The sequence below is a fragment of the Paroedura picta genome, chromosome 8 (genome assembly GCF_049243985.1).
Source record: "Paroedura picta isolate Pp20150507F chromosome 8, Ppicta_v3.0, whole genome shotgun sequence".
NCBI lineage: Eukaryota > Metazoa > Chordata > Lepidosauria > Squamata > Gekkonidae > Paroedura > Paroedura picta.
In genome coordinates, this window is record NC_135376.1 from 303,434 (window position 1) to 321,618 (window position 18,185).

At 52.2% G+C, this 18,185-nt stretch overlaps 1 protein-coding gene across 3 annotated transcripts in view; it reads left to right on the forward strand.

The window, feature by feature from the left end:
* Positions 1-18,185, forward strand: part of ACAP2 (ArfGAP with coiled-coil, ankyrin repeat and PH domains 2) — a 49,822-nt gene that overhangs the window by 29,319 nt on the left and 2,318 nt on the right. For 2 of the 3 annotated variants that reach the window (XM_077347948.1, XM_077347950.1), the window contains 12 exons: positions 164-215; positions 2,669-2,769; positions 3,416-3,521; positions 3,906-4,111; positions 4,222-4,291; positions 4,659-4,753; positions 4,886-5,064; positions 5,998-6,096; positions 15,484-15,671; positions 15,844-15,953; positions 16,972-17,082; positions 17,891-17,952. In XM_077347948.1, coding sequence (XP_077204063.1) covers positions 164-215; positions 2,669-2,769; positions 3,416-3,521; positions 3,906-4,111; positions 4,222-4,291; positions 4,659-4,753; positions 4,886-5,064; positions 5,998-6,096; positions 15,484-15,671; positions 15,844-15,953; positions 16,972-17,082; positions 17,891-17,952 — 1,379 coding nt within the window. The remainder of the gene's footprint in view (positions 1-163; positions 216-2,668; positions 2,770-3,415; positions 3,522-3,905; positions 4,112-4,221; positions 4,292-4,658; positions 4,754-4,885; positions 5,065-5,997; positions 6,097-15,483; positions 15,672-15,843; positions 15,954-16,971; positions 17,083-17,890; positions 17,953-18,185) is intronic. The other variant, XM_077347949.1, reaches the window with a different exon arrangement.

An 18,185-nucleotide genomic window follows, 5' to 3' on the forward strand; every position in this document is an offset into this window, starting at 1 on the left:
TCTCCCATTTTAATTGGCCCTCCTAGAAGCCTTCCTTGTTGTCCTGAGGAACCAAGTAGCAGCTGCAGACAGGGGAGCAGCAGAGTCCCTGCTAAGAAAAGGTGCTGTGTGCCCCCCTCCCCCCTCTTGCGGTGAGATGATGATCCTTCCTTCCTCTTTGTAGGCGCTGGTTCTCTATACAGAACAACCAGCTGGTGTACCAGAAGAAATTTAAGGTGAGTCCTGCACATTCTCTAAAGGAGGCGGGAGATGTAATTGGGGGGGTCACTGCAGAACACCCCAACGTTCAAATCTGCTTTGGAGCAGATCGAGGGCGGGGGCATTTAAGTCTCTCTTGCGTGGAGGTTCTGTTGCTTGCAGTTTGGCTTCCAGTGGTGCCCTCCATCCTTCCTCCCCCATGAACAGGCCCCAGCTGGAGTGGTGGGATGTAGGATTTTGCCATTGAGCAATGAAAGAACAGTCCTGGGTAGTGTGAGCTTTAAACTGAACTTTATTTACAATACATTGATTACATTATAATATAGCCTGAATAAAGAAGAATTCTTGGCAAATTGTCAGTAAGCCGTTACGTCAAAAGTTTCTTTACTTTATATTGATGGACGACCGCCAGTGAGGGAGAGCTTAGGTAGCTGATTCCACTGCTGAACCACTCAGACTGTGAATAACTTCCCCCTGATATATCTAGCCAGTACCATTGTCTACAGAGTTTAAACCCATTCCTGCAGGTCCTCTCCTCTACCGCCCACAGGAACCTTTCCCTGCTTTCTTCCAAATGACCACCTTTAAGATTGTTCAAGAGAGCCATCCTGTCCCCTCTCAACTCCTTCCTCTCCAGGCTGCACATTCCCAAATCTCTTGGTTTTTGATGTGGAACATCTACTGGAGCGGTCCCCCCATGGAAGTCTACGGACATGACATCTGTAGTCCCAGCCCCAGGGACCGCATCCGTAGATGGGCAGCTGCGCCAGAGCACTGAGGCTTGTTCAGTGCTCCGGCCTTGCTGCCGCCAGTCTGCCAAGGCTGCTCCCATCCTCCAGAGAGCGGGGCCAGCCTGAGGAGACTGGCGGGGGCCGGGGCGGGGCGGCGAGGGGGGCCAGCCCAGCGCGAGTCAGCATTCATTCATTCATTCATTCATTTATTCATTTATTCATTTATTCATTTATTCATTTATTCATTTATTTATTCATACTTCTATACCGCCCTCCCCGGAGGCTCTTGTCTCACTGGGCTGCCCCAGTGCTCCTATGCCTCCCAGGCCAGCTTCAGGAGACGGGTGGGGGCAGGGTCAGCCCAGTGTGACCTGCCACCAGGTAAGGAGAGGGGGTGGGGTGGGGAGGGAGCAGGGAACAAGGATTCTCGCCCTTATGTGGATGTTCCACATAAGGGGTGGGAATCCTTGTTGGTAGATACTTTCCTCCTAGGCTTGGTCCCCAGGCCCCAGATCCTCCTTGTTGCTCTCCTCTGCCCCCTCTCCATTTTGTCCACATCCTTTCTGAAGGGAGGCCTCCAGAGCTGCACACAGGAGTCTGCAGAAGCTGCGCGGGCTGCTGAGGGCTTGAACAGCTGCTTTGGCAGCCGAAGCGCACCACCCTAGCTGGGATTTTATTGTATTTTTAACCTTTGTTGTTAGCCGCCATGAGCCGGCAGGTCTGGGAGCAGAATTATGAATGAATAAATAAATAAATATCTTGTGATTTCTGTGATGCCTCTGTTGATACAGCTCAAGACTGCATGTACCATCTTTACTGCTGCATCATATTGAGTGCTCATATTTCGTTTACAATCCACAAGTGAGCAGTGACTCCTGGAAGCTCCTCTCCTGCCTCAGATTATAAATTCAAATGAGTAGCCATGTGTTGGTCTGAAGTAGCACAATAAAATCAGAGTCCAGTATGCCTTGAATAAATCTTTGTTGGTCTTAAAGGTTCTACTGGACTCTGATTTTATTGTGCCTCAGTTAATGCCTGTCTTGAAGGCGCTCCTGGACTCTGGCTGTTTGCTCTTGCTGCAGACAGACCCATAGGGCTCCCCGTCTTGATCAGTCTGCGGTGTCAGCAAGACGCGCTTGAGGGCTGCTGCTTTGGGGCCTCAGTGATAGTGCCAAGGGTGGCTCTGGGCAGCTGCAGCTCCCCTCGGCCGGAATGTGCCCGTGACACTTGGATAGTGACAGCCAGTCAAGGAAGAGTTGGAGGCAGGGGCAGAAGAGGGTTAGAGAGCCAACTTGGTGTGGTGGTTAGGAGCACAGATTTCGAATCTGGCCAGCCGGGTTTGATTCCGCCCTTCCCCTCAACAGGCAGCCAGCTGCGTGACCTTGGGCTTACCACAGCCCTGATAAAGCTGTCCTGACTGAACAGGAATCTCAGGGCTCTCTCAGCCTCCCCTCCCTCACAGGGTGTCTGTTGTGGGGAGAGAAAAGGGGAGGCGACTGTAAGCCGCTTTGAGACTTCTTCTGGTAGAGAAAAGTGGCCTAGAAGAACCAAATCTTCTTATAGCATTGTGGCTACAGCACCCGCCTGCCCAAGGGTCTTGCCCTTTGGTGCTGGGTGTGGGGGGCTGGCACTGGCTGTCCATCTCTACCTCCTGAGGCCGCCCCAGGCCCGACAGGGGATGGGAAGCAGCTGCAACCAGCAGGTCCCGCCTGCCCACTGCTCTTGCCCCCTGTCTCTAGGACAACCCCACTGTCGTCGTGGAAGACCTGCGGCTGTGCACCGTCAAGCCCTGCGAGGATGTCGAGAGACGCTTCTGTTTTGAAGTCGTCTCCCCCACCAAGTAAGGCGAAATCCTTTGGGAGCATCGTGGTGGCAATGCCAGTGAAGGCCCTTCCGAGGGGCTGGGAATGTGGGTGGCTGGACTGGGGCCTGGGTTCCAGTTTTCAGATTGGACATCCTATAACCATGTATGGTCATGTCAACCCCCCCCTCCCCCAGTGGGCAATGATGGCCTGGAGGGGGGGGGGGAAAGGGGTGAGCCTGTGCACAGCTCTGCTTCCCAACCACTTCTGAAGTTTCTAGAAGCCTGAAAAGTGTTTCAGGGGATTCTCAGTGGTAAAAAAAGTTGAGCAAGTCTGATGTAAGGTAGATCAATACATTCATTGGGATGGATCATCTAATCTAATAAGGAACAAAATAGGGTTAGGATTGCAGAACAAAACTGCCCTGGTCTCCTTGAAGTTGAGCGGCCTCTCCCCGTCCCTGGGGTGTTGTTGTTTTCGGCTGTTCTGGAAGAGCGGCAGGTGGGGTGGCGGGTCGACTTGCCTTCAGGTGGAGGTTGTGTGGTGTCTTGCGACAGGCCTCGGTGGCCGCCGCCTCCCCTTTCCCCTGGGTCCTGCTGGGTCCTCCTGCTGCTTTGGAGAGGGCAGCCTGGGGTTGCTGCCCCTGGAGAAACCGCTGCAAGCACCCACTGCTTTCCCTTGCAGGAGCTGCATCCTGCAGGCTGATTCGGAGAAGCTGCGTCAGGCGTGGATTCAGGCTGTGCAAGCCAGCATTGCCACCGCCTACCGGGAGAAGGGAGATGAGTCCGAGGCAAGCGGGGGAGGGGGGCGCTGCAGGGAACCCTGCAGAAGGGCAGGGGGAAAGGGCCCTCTCGTAGGTGGCAGCAGTAAGGGCCCAGTTCTGAGGATGGGCGGAGGATGGGCGGAGTGGTGCCACGACCTTCCCTCTGGCCGCTGAATGGCATTCAGAGACACTCCGTGAGCTGTGGCTGAGTGTCCTTTGGGAGTCAGAGCCAGGCTCCTCATTCAGAGTGGTGCTTGTCCTGACCCTTCCCCCCCACTGGGCAGACATGCAGGCACATTGCTGCAGCAAGGGGCTTCCTCTGCCAAGAGTCCCCGGTGGGTCAAGTGGCAGGGAAAGGGTGCAGGGGAAGCTTGACTTCACAGACTCCCTTCTGGACGCCTTCCCCAACAGGTGGAGCGCAAGCCGGCCGCATCGACAGGGAGCCCCGAATTGGGTGGCGAGGCCCGGGAGAGGTTGCTGAGAGCAGAGAGCTCCTTCCAGAGGGTCCAGAGCATTGCAGGCAATGCTGCTTGCTGTGATTGCGGCCTGGCAGACCCGCGGTGGGCCAGCATCAACCTGGGGATCACGCTGTGTATCGAGTGCTCAGGCATCCACAGGTGGATTACGGGCAGGACTGGGGGGCGGGGGGGGGTCTTTGTTCCCTGCTGCACCCCCTCCCGGAAGTCCCTCCACCCTCCTGTTTTCATGACTGTTTCTTTCTGCTTAGGAGCCTGGGGGTCCATTTTTCCAAAGTCCGATCCCTAACCCTCGATTCATGGGAACCAGAGCTCCTCAAGGTACTGGGCTGGAGGTCGCCATGGCCTCTTTTCCTGGGCGTGCACAGCACCTCTGCCAAAAACTCTGTTAAGGAGGAACAGCTGCCAGGGTGGATGCCAGGGTGGAGGCTGGCTCTGGCAAGGACAGAATGGACCAGGCTCCGTGTCCTGGGTGGGTGGGGGGCAGAGGGGCTCTCTCAAGAGGTGCTGCTTTCTCCCCCCTGGAGGGAACAGTCCCTTTTCCTCTGCTGCGGTCTGGCTGGCTTCCCCGGGCCCTCGGAGAGGGAACAAGCCCTGTGCAGATGAACCAACGGGCAAAGAGTGCAAGATCCAAAGGAGCCTTCTTTGGCTCGGCCCTTTGGGAAACTCGCCACCATTTTTCTTGCAGCTCATGTGTGAATTGGGGAATGATGTCATCAACAGAGTTTATGAGGCCCGGAATGAACTGCTGGGAGTGAAGAAGCCACAGCCAGGGAGCCACAGGTGACGTGGGGCTGGCTGGCGTGCTGGGGTTCCACGGGGGCTGCCTGGAAGCAGCCTCTTTGCGAGATGGAAGAGCATTGGGGGGGGGGGGGCAGGGACGCAAATTGCCTACTCGGCTTGTCTCCTCTGCAGGCAGGAGAAGGAGGCCTACATCCGGGCTAAGTATGTGGAAAGGAGGTTTGTGGAAAGAGGCCTCTTCCCTTCTGAGGGTTCTGGAGTGAAAGGCCCACCTCCCAGCCAGGAAGCAAAAAGGCACAGCAGCCCCGGAAAGCCCCCTGGGACCTCTGAGGCTTTGGCTGCGTCTCCGAAAGGTGCCCATCTCTCAAAGTCTCTGTGCTGGGGTGGGGGTGGGGCAGCTGAACAATTCCCCCTCCCTTGGGCAGCTGGCTTTCCTGCCTGGGCGGCCGGGAAGAGGGAGGGGTTGCTGTGTTCCAGCTGGATCGGGGCTCCCCTTGAGGCCCTCGGCCTCCTGGGTAGGCCCAGCCATAGAGGTGCATCTTGGGCCCACCTTCGGTGGGGAAGAGCTGTGGAGAACGGGGGGGTGGGGCCAGGCCTGCTTTGGACGAGGACAGAGGGAAAGGAAGGTCTGGTGCTCGTGGAGAGTGAAAGGCTGGCCTTGCAGGGGAGGAGACCTCAGCCAAGACTCTGTTTCCCAGGCCAGTTCACGCCCTAGAGGAGACCCTTGGAGAGGTCCTTTGTTCCCTTGGAGCCTCGTGGTTCCAGCAGGGTCGGAAGACTACCTGTGTGTGTGCGGGTGTGTGCTTGCCTGCCTGCCTTCCTTCTGTGGGGTACTAACCAGCTTGTTTCCTCCCCACGGCCTCCTCTTCCCCCTCCGCTCCTTCTGCCTGCCCCGCCGTGCTTTGCTAACTTGCATGTCCCCAGTGGCTGGTGTAAGTAGCGACGAGGCCAGGCGGGAGTCTCTCTTCTGTCCTGATGAGCTAGACTCACTCTTCTCCTACTTTGACACCTCCTCCAAGCTGCGTAGTAGTAAGTACCACTCTCCCCCCTCTGACTCCCCCTCTCCCTGTCTGAGCGCTGTGTGGCTGTGTGCTTCCATGAGGGAATAAGAGGACCTTGCTTCTCCCCTGCAGCACTGACTTGCCTGGCTTTGGGCAGCGGTGGGGGGGGGGCAATTTGGGGGCCAAAGGGATGGCGGTTGCGTGGCCTCCTGGCCTGTCAGGGAAGGGGCGACTGCTCCAGCCCCCCCAGTATCCTTTTCCCAGGGAGGCTTATTATTCCCACAGTGCGGAGCGACGACAGTACATTCCAGCACAGTGCAGAGGACAGCCGAGAGCACCCGGCCGCCACCATCTCCGCCCACACCTTGCACGAGGGGGAGGCAGGTGAGCACTCCGGGTCCCTCTAGGAGGAAATGCCTTGATTTTGGGTGGAGTTGTCGGTCTTTAAGTGAGAAAATTGGATGATAAACTGAGGCACACAGCGGCTTGTTATCAGTCACGTCCCCCAAATTAGCAGCTGAAGATGGCTGGCTCTCCTGGTAAAGCTCTTCTATGACCCCTTCTGACGCAGCCAGAAGAGATGTCATTCTTCCAATTAATTCTAATTCTATCCCTCAAGCATGCCACATTAAATTATTTGCCACCTTTTTACCCAATTGATGGTCCCCAAGATGATGAACATTAAAATAATTCAAACAATTCCAGACACTAAAATAGTGATCTATAAAAACTTTTGGAATAAAACACACACATAGGGAGGAGGAGGAGGAGAAGGAGAAGAAAGCTCTTGGCAAGTCCCTCAACAAAAGCTCCTAAACAGATTTATCCATAACATCAGGAGAGCCCTGCTGGACCAGCCCAGTTAGGGCCCATCTGGTCCAGCCTCTTGTCTCAGTTCCTCTGGAGGGCCAACAGCAGGGCACAGAGGCCGAAGCGTTCATAGAAACAGCAGAGGAGCCATGCTGAGTCAGACCAGGGAGGGTCCATGTAATCCAGCCTCCCGAGGAACTGCCTGCTCACACAGTAGGCAGCCAGTTCCTCTGGAGGGCCAACAACAGAGCATAGAGGCTGAGGCCTTGGTAAGCGGACACTGTGTTCAGCCAGTCCCAACGGGCTGAGAATCGCCAGCCCCAAGGAAGCACACTTGCCTCAAGCAGTGGTGGAAGGAGCTCCCAGAGGAGATCTGGGCCTTGTTAGAACTCAGTCCCACAGGTGTTGCAAGAGGGAGCTTTTCCACTAAGCCTTTGGTTGAGGCCAGCAGAAAACTCACATTGTACAATGTGGTTGGGCTTCATATTCCACCCCTCTCCTCCCTCCTCTACCTATGGGGCCTGCTGTTGTGAAGTAGAATTGAAGTCTAAATGTTTTAAAATGTTTATTTTATTGAATATTCATTTTTATTATTCAGTGCTGTAAACTGTACATTTAAAGGTTGTGCACTGCCCTGAGATGGCTGGTTCAGGAGGGGTGGTATCTAAATCTCAGAAATAAATAAGAACCCCCCCCCCCGCCCTGCTGGGGGCCCATCTAGTTCAGCATCCGATTTCACATAGTGGCCAACCAGTTCCTCTGGAGGGCCATCAACAGGGTATCAAGGGCCTTCCTCTAATGTTGCCTGCTGGCATTGAGATTCAGAGATACTGCCTCTGGATTTGGAGGTTTTCCTCGGTCACCATGGCTTAGAAGCCACGGATGGACCTATCCTCCGTGAATCTAACTCCTTTTAAAGACCTTGGGACCTTTACTGCATTCACTGGCAGTAAACTCCTTAATGTAATTACTCATTGAGCAAAGAGATGCTTCTTTTACCTCTCCAGCATCTATCCTCATCAACTTCATTGGGTGTCTATTACCGGGGAGGGAAGAAAACACCCTGTCCCCCTCCACTGAACATGACCTTTGTCATGTTCCCCCTTATGTGTCTTTTTGCTAAACTGGATACCCGAACGGTCTTTGGCCTTTGCTCTCAGAAATCATGTGTGTCACACTCTAGCAGACCATCTACATCCCTGGCACTTTCTGCTGCCCCACCACTTCCCACGGGCTCCTTGGCACACTTCAGAAAAAGAGGGGGGGTTGCATCCCTCTTGGACCTCCTCTGGACCTTGGCTTCCCCTTCAGGAGAGGCTCTGGTGTCAGCCTCCCTCGCCTGGTCGGAAGAGCACTCCTTTAGACACCAGCCTCCCATTTAGTCTTCATGATTACGGTCCAAGGCCAGCAAACAAGGATGGATTTCAAAATACATATTCCACAGTACTGAAATCTCAAAAGTGGTATACATATAATATAAAACATGCAAAATAGTATAAAACAGAAAAAATTACACAAACTTTGGAATAAAATCCTTCCTTCCCTTATTGAGTCCAGAGGCTTCTGAGCCTAGATGCCAGCCATCCAGCTGGGCCATTCTTTATTCCTATCTGATGATAACATCCCAGAGACATGATGCATTCTTTGTCTCCAAGGGGAGCCTTCAGCTATAGGAATGATGAGATTTTCAGGAATCTGCTTATCGGTTTTACAATAAAAGATTACAGGTTCTAGAGCAGTGGTTCTCAACCTTCCTAATGCCGCGACCCTTTAATACTGTTCCTCGTGTTGGGGTGACCCCCAACCATCAAATTATGCAGGTGTTCTTTCACAGAAATTAAACGAAACTGACCAATGGCATGAAGATCCATTGTACACAGTTGCATAGAACTTATTTTTTCCCGGGGTTTCTCATGTCAGTTTTGCCTCTTGTCCCACCATGCCGATCTTGCTGTTTTCTGCTGCTCCAGACACTCTCTCAATCTACCCCACAAGGCTGTTGTGTGGGTGGCAGCCTCCGGGCCATGCTGCTTGCTCTGCCACGACCCCTGTGAAAGGCTCTTTGACCCCCAAAGGGGTCCTGACCCCGAGGTTGAGAACCACTGCTCTAGAGTCTCAACCTCCCCGTCACCATTAGAGGAATTAGTGGTCTTCAATGGGAGTCTTTTCATGTCTGCCTTCAAGAACAGCAGAAGGGAGCGCCTTGTGCCTCATTAAAGTGACGGTTCTCCTGTAAGGTAGGGCATCATCGAATCCTTAGCCAGGGTGGTTGCATCAAAAATTACTTTTGTTTTGTTTAAATCATGTTGCCTTTCAACATCACCGATTCTTTGTCTCCTCCTAAGACAAGGACAGGAGCGGATTTTGTGAGAGGCCCAATTTGCTCCTTATAGATCTCAGCCGGGAAGAGGGGGGGCTTAATTATCCTGCAGGATCAGGATAAGGCCTTTTGGAAAAATGACTACTTTGAACCAATAAAGGGACAATTTCCGCAAAAGGAATTTTTCGCATCACAGCCTCCTAATGTTGTCGCCTTATGGAGCTCCCTCCAAATGACATTGGCAACGTTCAGAGGCTGTTTCGTGACGCGGCCATTTTCAAAGCACGATGTGTAAATAGAAAGTGGATTTACCGCGTCCCCAGGGTGAACAATTCTGATGGAAAAGTTGATTCTGATGGATAAGTTGATTCTGATGGATAAATTGAAGGACTGCAATCAGTCAGGTGGATAGGGAATTGGTTAGAGAACCGCACTCAAAGAGTTGTTGTCAATGGTGTTTCATCAGACTGGAGGGAGGTGAGTAGCGGGGTACCTCAGGGCTCGGGGCTCGGCCCGGTACTTTTTAACATATTTATTAATGATCTAGATGAGGGGGTGGAGGGACTACTCATCAAGTTTGCAGATGACACCAAATTGGGAGGACTGGCAAATACTCCAGAAGATAGAGACAGAGTTCAACGAGATGTGAACACAATGGGAAAATGGGCAAATGAGAACAAGATGCAATTTAATAAAGATAAGTGTAAAGTTCTGCATCTGGGTCAGAAAAATGAAAAGCATGCCTACTGGATGGGGGATACGCTTCTAGGTAGCACTGTGTGTGAACGAGACCTTGGGGTACTTGTGGATTGTAAACTAAACATGAGCAGGCAGTGTGATGCAGCGGTAAAAAAGGCAAATGCCATTTTGGGCTGTATCAACAGGGGCATCATATAAAAATCACAAGATGTCATAGTCCCATTGTATACGGCACTGGTCAGACCACACCTGGAGTACTGTGCACAGTTCTGGAGGCCTCACTTCAAGAAGGACATAGATAAAATTGAAAGGGTACAGAGGAGAGCAACGAGGATGATCTGGGGCCAAGGGACCAAGCCCTATGAAGATAGGTTGAGGGACTTGGGAATGTTCAGCCTAGAGAAAAGGAGGTTGAGAGCCCTCTTTAAGTATTTGAAAGGTTGTCACTTGGAGGAGGGCAGGATGCTGTTTCTGTTGGCTGCAGAGGAGAGGACATGCAGTAATGGGTTTAAGCTTCAAGTACAACGATATAGGCTAGATATCAGGAAAAAATTTTTCACAGTCAGAGTAGTTCAGCAGTGGAATAGGCTGCCTAAGGAGGTGGTGAACTCCCCTTCACTGGCAGTCTTCAAGCAAAGGTTGGATGCACACTTGTCTTGGATGCTTTAGGATGGTTAGGGCTGATCCTGCGTAGATCAGAGGGTTGGACTAGATGGCCTGTATGGCCCCTTCCAACTCTATGATTCTATGATTCTAACAAGCAGCCAGCAGCCAGGGATAGGAACATATGGAAGGGGAAACTCACAAGAGTCTCTTGAGCTCTGTCCCGCCCTCTCTGCTTGCTCACCATTTCCTGCCCTGCAGTAGGTCAACTACCAGCTACAGATGTCAAGTGAATGTCGTCCCCCATCTTCAAGAAAAGGAAAAAAGAGGATCCGAGTAACTACAGACCTGTCAGCTTTTTTATTATAATAATAATATTATTATATTAAGCGTTTACAGAAGGATGAAAAAAGAAAAAAGCAACCAGCTAGTAAAGTAATTAATACATATTATAGTATAGTCTGATATTATCTTAAGAAGTATGTAGTCAGTTCCCATCGCATGTTAACCCTAATCTAACAGTTACTGCTCTCTTTCTTAAGAAAGTCCAGGTAGTTGCTCCACTGTTCATCATATTCTTCCGGTGGTTTCTTGTTAACCATGTTAGTGAGTCTTGCCATTTTTGCTAAGTCCGCTAATTTGTCTAGCCATGTAGAAATAGTTGGGGTTTCAGTCACCTTCCAGTGCTTCGCCCACACCAACCGCGCCGTCGTGGTTGCATGGAAGAAGAGGATTCTAGAAGAACTTGGTAAAGCACTTGGATGAAAACTTAGCAACATAGATTCAGGCTTCATTGGATACTGCATTTTAAATATTTCCTGTAACACCATATGTATTTTGGCCCAATACTTTTTTGCTTTCTCACAATTCCACCACATATGATAAAAAGAACCTATTGCTTTATTACATTTCCAGCATTTATTATCAAACCTATCTGAGATTTTTGCAATGACCTTATTTATTTATTTATTTATTTATTTATCATACTTATATACCGCCCTCCCCGGAGGCTTTGGGGTAATATACTACCTATAAAACATCTTATGCCAGTTTTCCCTTAAAACCTGACTGTTGGTTTGTTTAGGAATTTTAATCCATGCTCGTTCCCATTCCTCCATAGCAATTATAGAACCCAGATTTTGCATCCATTTAATCATTCAGTTCTTAACTTGTTCTGACTTGGTTTCATATTTCAAAAGTAGTTTATAGATCTGGCCCTGTAGGTGCGGTTTTTTGAGCAATAACATGTTTTCGAAATCGCTAAGAGGCGTGTTTTTGTCCACATGGAACTCAAAGTCTGTTTTTAATCTAGATTTCAATTGATTATACTCCATCCATTGTAGCTCATATCCTTCTTTGTTTAATACTTGCAGCTTGAGCTCACCCGTTCTCGTTAACAAGTCCTTGTACATTGGGCATGTTATTCTTTTTTGCTGCTGTCTAGAAAAATACGCCTCTATTGGCTATTTTAGTAGGTATGATGGAGAACAAAGTCTTTTTTCGTATTTGTTCCAGATCTTTAAGAGAGATCTTGTCCAAAAGTTGACCTTGGGTTTTTCCTTTCCTTTTGTTTTCAAGGACTGCCAGAGCATTTCATGGAGACTGTGCTTACTAGCCGCCTTTTCCAACACCAAGTCTCTTTGCTTTAGGATGCTTAGGGCTAATCCTGCGTTGAGCAGGGGGTTGGACTAGATGGCCTGTATGGCCCCTTCCAACTCTATGATTCTATGATTCTTGTCATTGGGTCAGTTATCCAATCTGCCACTGCTGTCAATGTTGCCGCATGTAGATATAATTTTAAGTTTGGGACGCCCTGTCCCCCTCTTCTTGCCATCTTGTAAGATTTTAAAGGCAATTCTTGGCCTCTTATAGTTCCAGATGAACTTATTTATTTCAGACTGCCATTTATTCACCATGGAGTCATTGATATCTATTGGTAGGACTTGAAAAAGGAAGTTAAATTTTGGTAATATTGACATTTTCACTGTGGCCATTCTCGCTGACCATGAAAGGTTCAAATTGTTCCACTTCTTAAAGTCCTGTTGGATTTGTAACCTAAGCTCCCCATAGTTGTTTACAAACCGAGTCTCAGAGCGGTTTCCAATTTGGACTCCTGGGTATTTGACCTTCTTGGGGTTGATGTCACACCTTAATGTCTTTTTGATTGTCTCTGTTTTCTGGTCAGACATGCCAAATAACATAACCTTAGTTTTAGAGAGATTTACCCTGTATCCAGAATGTTTCCCAAAGGTATTTATCTCTTCAAACAGCAATTCTAAGGTGGAGACTGGGTTGGTTAATACACAGACAACATAATCAGCATAACTTTTAAGTTTAAATTCTTCTCCAGCAACCATAAGTCCCAAAAGCTTTGCATTTGTTCGAATGTTACAAGCTAGAGACTCCAATACCAGGTTGAATAGTAGGGGGGAAAGCGGACATCCTTCCTAGTTCCCTTCCCAATTTGAATAGGGTCCTTAGTTAACATTCCGTTAACCAAAATTCTTGCCTCCTGCTTAGAGTATACATGCTTAATTAGGTTCCAAAAATTATCCCCACATTTTAGTTGGGTGAGAGTGGCCCAGACCTGTCAACTTGACATCTGTTGCTGGCAAAATTTTGGAACAAATCATTGGTCCTTGGGCAGCTGGAACAGAGCTGTGATTTCTCTTAGTACCTTATCTCTTTCTTGGAGATAAATAATCCTTAAAAGGATAATTTTGAATCCTTTCCCTAACAACCCTCAGGATGGAGCCTGCCTTTCATCCCTGCTGCTGCTGCTGCTGCCGCCTGCGGTCTCACAGCTGTTTCCTGGAGCTGAGAACTTGCCCTCTTGATGCTTGGCTCCCAGGTTAGGATCCCTTGACAACAGCGAAGGCCACTGGACCGTGTTCTTTCCCCCTCACCCTGTGGAGAGAGATCCTCTGGGGACTGCGCACCACCTGTCCTCATTTCCCCCATCCTCTGTCACTGGAGAGGGGAGCCGCGTGGCCCTGGGGTAGAAACCAGGAAAACATTCAGGGGTGAGGCTTTGGTCTCTGGCTGTGGGTCCTCCCCCCCCCCCCCCCCGTATCTTGGCTTTTCCTCAGATGTTCCTTGGCTCAAATGGAGCTTCTCTGAACAATTTGGCCACTATACTCCCCCCCCCCCATTAAATAGTACCCGCCCTAATAACAAACCTGGTGAGGCGCTTTACCCTCCTCCATTGGGAGAAATGCCCATTTGTTCCTCCTTCCTGCTTCCTGTCATTTAACCAGTTCTTAATCCATCAAAGAAGCCCGCCTCTTACCCATGACTGTTAAGCTTACTCAGGCCTCTTTGATAAAGTGCCTTGTCCAAAGCGTTTTGGAAGCCTTGGCACGCGATGTTTGCCTGCCCGGGTTACCTACATGCTTGTTCACTCTCTTCAAGAACTCCAAGAGGTTGGTGGTGCAGAACTTCCCTTTGAAGAAGCCATACTGATTTTTCCCCAACAGGTTTTCATAGAATCACAGAGTTGGAAGGGGCCATACAGGCCATTTAGTCCAACCCCCTGCTCAATGCAGGATCAGCCCGAAGCATCCTAAAGTTTTGCCCCTCTGTGTGCTGAGTAAATGTATCTTTGATAATAGTTTTACTAATTTACCTGGGCCAGATATTGGGCTACCTGATCTGTAATTTCCTGAGTCTACTCTGGACCTGTTTTTTTTTTTAAGTGCATCTCTTTATCATAGAATTGGAAGGGACCATACAAGCCATCTAGTCCCACCCCCTGCTCAGTGCAGGATCAGCCGCAGGGGTGGCCAAACTGTGGCTCTCCAGAAGTTCATGGACTACAATTACCATGAGCTCCTGGCCTAAATCATCAAGGATCTGTCCAGCTGCTGCTTGAAGACTGCCAGTCGGGGGGGGGGGAGCTCCCCACCTCCTTAGGCAGCCCTTTCCACTGCTGAACTAGACTCCTAGAATCCTAGAGTGGGAAGGGGCCATGCAGGCCATCTAGTCCCACCCCCTGCTCAGTGCAGGATCAGCCTCAAACATCCAGGAGAAGGATCTGTCCAGCCGCTGCTTGAAGACGGCCAGTGAGGGGGATCTCCCCACCTCCTTAGGCAGCCCCTTCCACTGCTGAACTGGACTCCTAGAATCCTAGAGTGGGAAGGGGCTATAGAGGCCATCCAGTCCCACCCCCTGCTCAGTGCAGGATCAGCCTCAGGCATCCAGGAGAAGGATCTGTCCAGCCGCTGCTTGAAGACCCCCAGTGAGGGGATCTCCCCACCTCCTAAGGCAGCCCCTTCCACTGCTGAACTAGACTCCTAGAATCCTAGAGTGGGAAGGGGCCATGCAGGCCATCTAGTCCCACCCCCTGCTCAGTGCAGGATCAGCCTCCAGCATCCAGGAGAAGGATCTGTCCAGCTGTTGCTTGAAGACCCCCAGTGAGGGGGAGCTCCCCACCTCCTAAGGCAGCCCCTTCCACTGCTGAACTGGACTCCTAGAATCCTAGAGTGGGAAGGGGCCATAGAGGCCATCCAGTCCCACCCCCTGCTCAGTGCAGGATCAGCCTCAGGCATCCAGGAGAAGGATCTGTCCAGCTCCTGCTTGAAGACCGCCAGTGAGGGGGAGCCCCCACCTCCTCTGGCAGCCCATCCCACAGCTGAACTAGACTCCTAGAATCCTAGAGTGGGAAGGGGCCATGCAGGCCATCTAGTCCACCCTCTGCTCAGTGCAGGATCAGCCTCCAGCATCCAGGAGAAGGATCTGTCCAGCCACTGCTTGAAGACTGCCAGTGAGGGGAGCTCCCCACCTCCTAAGGCAGCCCCTTCCTCTGCTGAACTACTCTGTGAATTCCGCCCCCCCCCATATCTAGCGGAAGTCGTAATCAGCTAGGTATCAGGTTTGATTGTTATTCGTTTTTAAAGTGTTTTATAATGTTCTGTTTTTAACTATTAATTGTCCTAGTCGGATTGGGCAGAAAGGTAGTTTGCAAATAAGTATCAGTTACTCTTTTCCAAACCTCCAGTACAAAGGCCACCTGTAGGTACACGTGACATATGCAAGTTAAAATATTAACGGCTTCTGGCCAGCCATGGGATGTTGGGACTAGGTGAATCTTTGGTCTACCCCCCTGGCCTAATGAAACAGAGAGAAGGGATCTGGCCTGCTGCCTCCTGGGAAGTCCACGGAGGTCTGTAACCACGACAGGTGCACAGGGCCTCCGGGTGGAGAGGCAGCCCACCTCTGCATGCCCGTGGCTAGGGATGGAGGCAACAGGCTTAGCCACCTCGGGAAACATGATGCAATGCTGGATGGTTCTACTTTTGCTTCATCTAGCCAAGCTCGCCCAACCATCTCTTTTCCTTCAGAAGGGGAGAAGCAGGAGACAGTTGCCTCCCTTGACTCTGGGGAGTCCATCGCGGGGCTGCAGCTGTACCGGGCCTCCTACGAGAAGAACCTCCCTCTGATGGCAGAGGCCCTGGCCCATGGGGCAGCCGTCAACTGGGTCAACATGGAGGAGAACAGGTCCACGCCTTTGATCCAGGCAGTTCGTGGGGTGAGCATGTTCTCTGCAGGGGTCAGGTCGATGGGCCAGGCCACTGGGCCCTCAAAACACGAAGTTTGTAGTCATGTGCCTCTGCTGGCTGAGAGGTGGGGGGCTGGCCTGGAGGCAGCCGGGTGACTGAAAGGCCCCCGCCCCACGGTGGTCTTGTGTCTCTGCTCCCCAGGGCTCTCTGGTCAGCTGTGAGTTCCTGCTCCAGAATGGGGCCAATGTGAACCTAAGGGATGGCCGCGGCCGAGGACCCCTGCACCACGCCACAGTCCTGGGGCACACTGGGTAGGTGGCATTGCATGGGCCCTTGTGGGTACGTTGTGAGAGGCCTTGTGCTTTGCCCAAAGAAGGAATTGCGTCCACTTCCCGTGTCTCTTGAATCCTGCCTTGGTTACGTGCACATTGAAAGCAAAACCACATTCGGGGTATGGCAAAAACGGTTTGACAGGATTGGGGGAATCTGTCAGGCTGAGTCAGTAGGAATTGTGGGTGGTGGGGAATGAGAGCTATGGCTCTGCTCCCCCCCCCCCTCCTGCTGCTGCTGCTGCTGAGGCCTCACCTGTCATGGCTCTCTCCTTTTTCTTTTCAAGAGCGCTGTGAGGCAGTGCGAGCTCAGAGAAGAGGCAGCTGGCCCCAGGCCTCCTGGGCCACTTCCGGCCTAGCCCTCTGAGGTCCTTCCTGGGCAGCTGCCAGCACAGCAGGACCGCAGCGTGAAGTGCCGGGGGGGGGGGGTCCAGGTGTAAGGCTAGAGTCTGGAAGCTGCTGCACATACACCCTCTGCCTAACCTACCCCACAAGGCTGTTGTGAGGATAAAACAGAGAAGAGGAGACGGATGGAAGCTGCTTTGGGGAGGGGAGAAAGAGTCAATAAACTGAGCCAGGGGAGGAGGAGGAGGAGGAGGCAGCCGGGCTTGTTCATATGTTCTGCTTTGTGGCACATACGTGTCAAAGAGTTCTTCCACTCAGTCCCCAAGGGGTGCCTGCAGGTGTCGTGGGAGGGAGTTGTCTGTGAAGAGGCAGCAGACATGTTCCCTCCCACAGGATTGAACCCAAGTGTTCCCAAAGAGGGCTGCTGCACTGCTGCTACATGTTTCTGCCCCCTCTCCCCACATCCTCACAAGTAGACCCTCAGCTCCCCACCCCCCGGGAGGCTTTTCCCTCGGAGAAGCCTTGCATTTCCTCTTGGGACCTTCCCTCCTGGGACCGGCTCTTCTCCTCCTGGGTGCCTCTGCCCTTGGGGGGCGGAGGGGGGTGGCCTCTGTGGTAGAGGCCTTGCAGGAGCTGTGCCCCTTCTTTTGGACAGGCAAGTGTGTCTCTTCCTGAAACGAGGGGCTAACCAGCACGCCACTGATGAGGAAGGGAAGGACCCCCTGAGCATGGCAGTGGAGGCCGCCAACGCGGATATCGTGACGCTGTAAGTGCCACACTCCCTCTGGCTTGGTTGCAGGGCCAAGGGCAGCGGGCAGCGGGCAGCGGGTGGGCTCTCTCCTTGGGGGCCGGCAGGGGCCCCTGGCCTGGGTCTCACAGGTTCATGTGCCATGCCTGCCACTGGATGTTGATACGGGTGCATCCCCACACCCCCCAGTAGAACGCCTCTTGTAACAGCTGCTCAGAACCCCGTTCCCATCCTGGAATTCTTGTCCAATTACCTCCGGCCAGGAGGGTCACTTGTGCCAGGGGGAGTGGGGGGGGGGCTGGAAGCCACTCCAAAGCCACTGGTGGGCCACTCTAGGAGCCAGGGAGCCGGATGAGCGGCCCGACCCCACCTGCCAGCTGCCTTGCCTCTGGTGCTCCCAGCAGGCTTCCCTTTGCCTCAGGCCTGTGCTCTTGCCGTCTGTAGGAGTGTCCTCCTCCTCCTCAGGTAGAGGCAGTCACAGGTCACCGGGTTCAGACAAGCAACCAGGGGCTCCGCTGCTTCTGTCAAAAGAGCCTTCACTTTACACACGAGCAGAACGTACAACCCCCCCCCCCCCCCCAGGTGAAGCCTTCCTCATTTGATGCCATGAACCATGCAGGCTTCCGCCCTCTGTCGGGAGACACGTGTCCCTGCTTTCCCAGCCCAGCTGCCCAGACTGGGGGCGCTTTGCGGCAGAGCAAGTGTGTGTGTGTGTGTGGGGGGGCTCCAGAGAGAGAGGCTGCATGAAATGGGGCAGGGAGCGGGGTGGATTTGAGGCTGGATCCACCCTCTACTGCCTCTGTTCTCTCCAATCTTTCCCTTCTAGGCTGCGTTTAGCAAGAATGAATGAAGAGATGCGGGAATCTGAAGGACTCTATGGCCAGCCAGGTCAACATCCAGCCGAGAACCACACTGAGATGCAGTACAGGACCTGCATCCAGGAGTTCATCAGCTTGCAGCTAGAGGACGCTTAGTTCTGGGAGCTTCTGGGAGACGGAGTTCTCCCAGTTCTAGCAGGCCACAGGGGACCGGCCAAGGGCAGGTCTGGCTGGCCAGTGGGCAGGAGCCCTTGGTGGCCAGCCCCCCCCCTCTCCAGTGACCTCTGCAGAAGCCCCATTCTG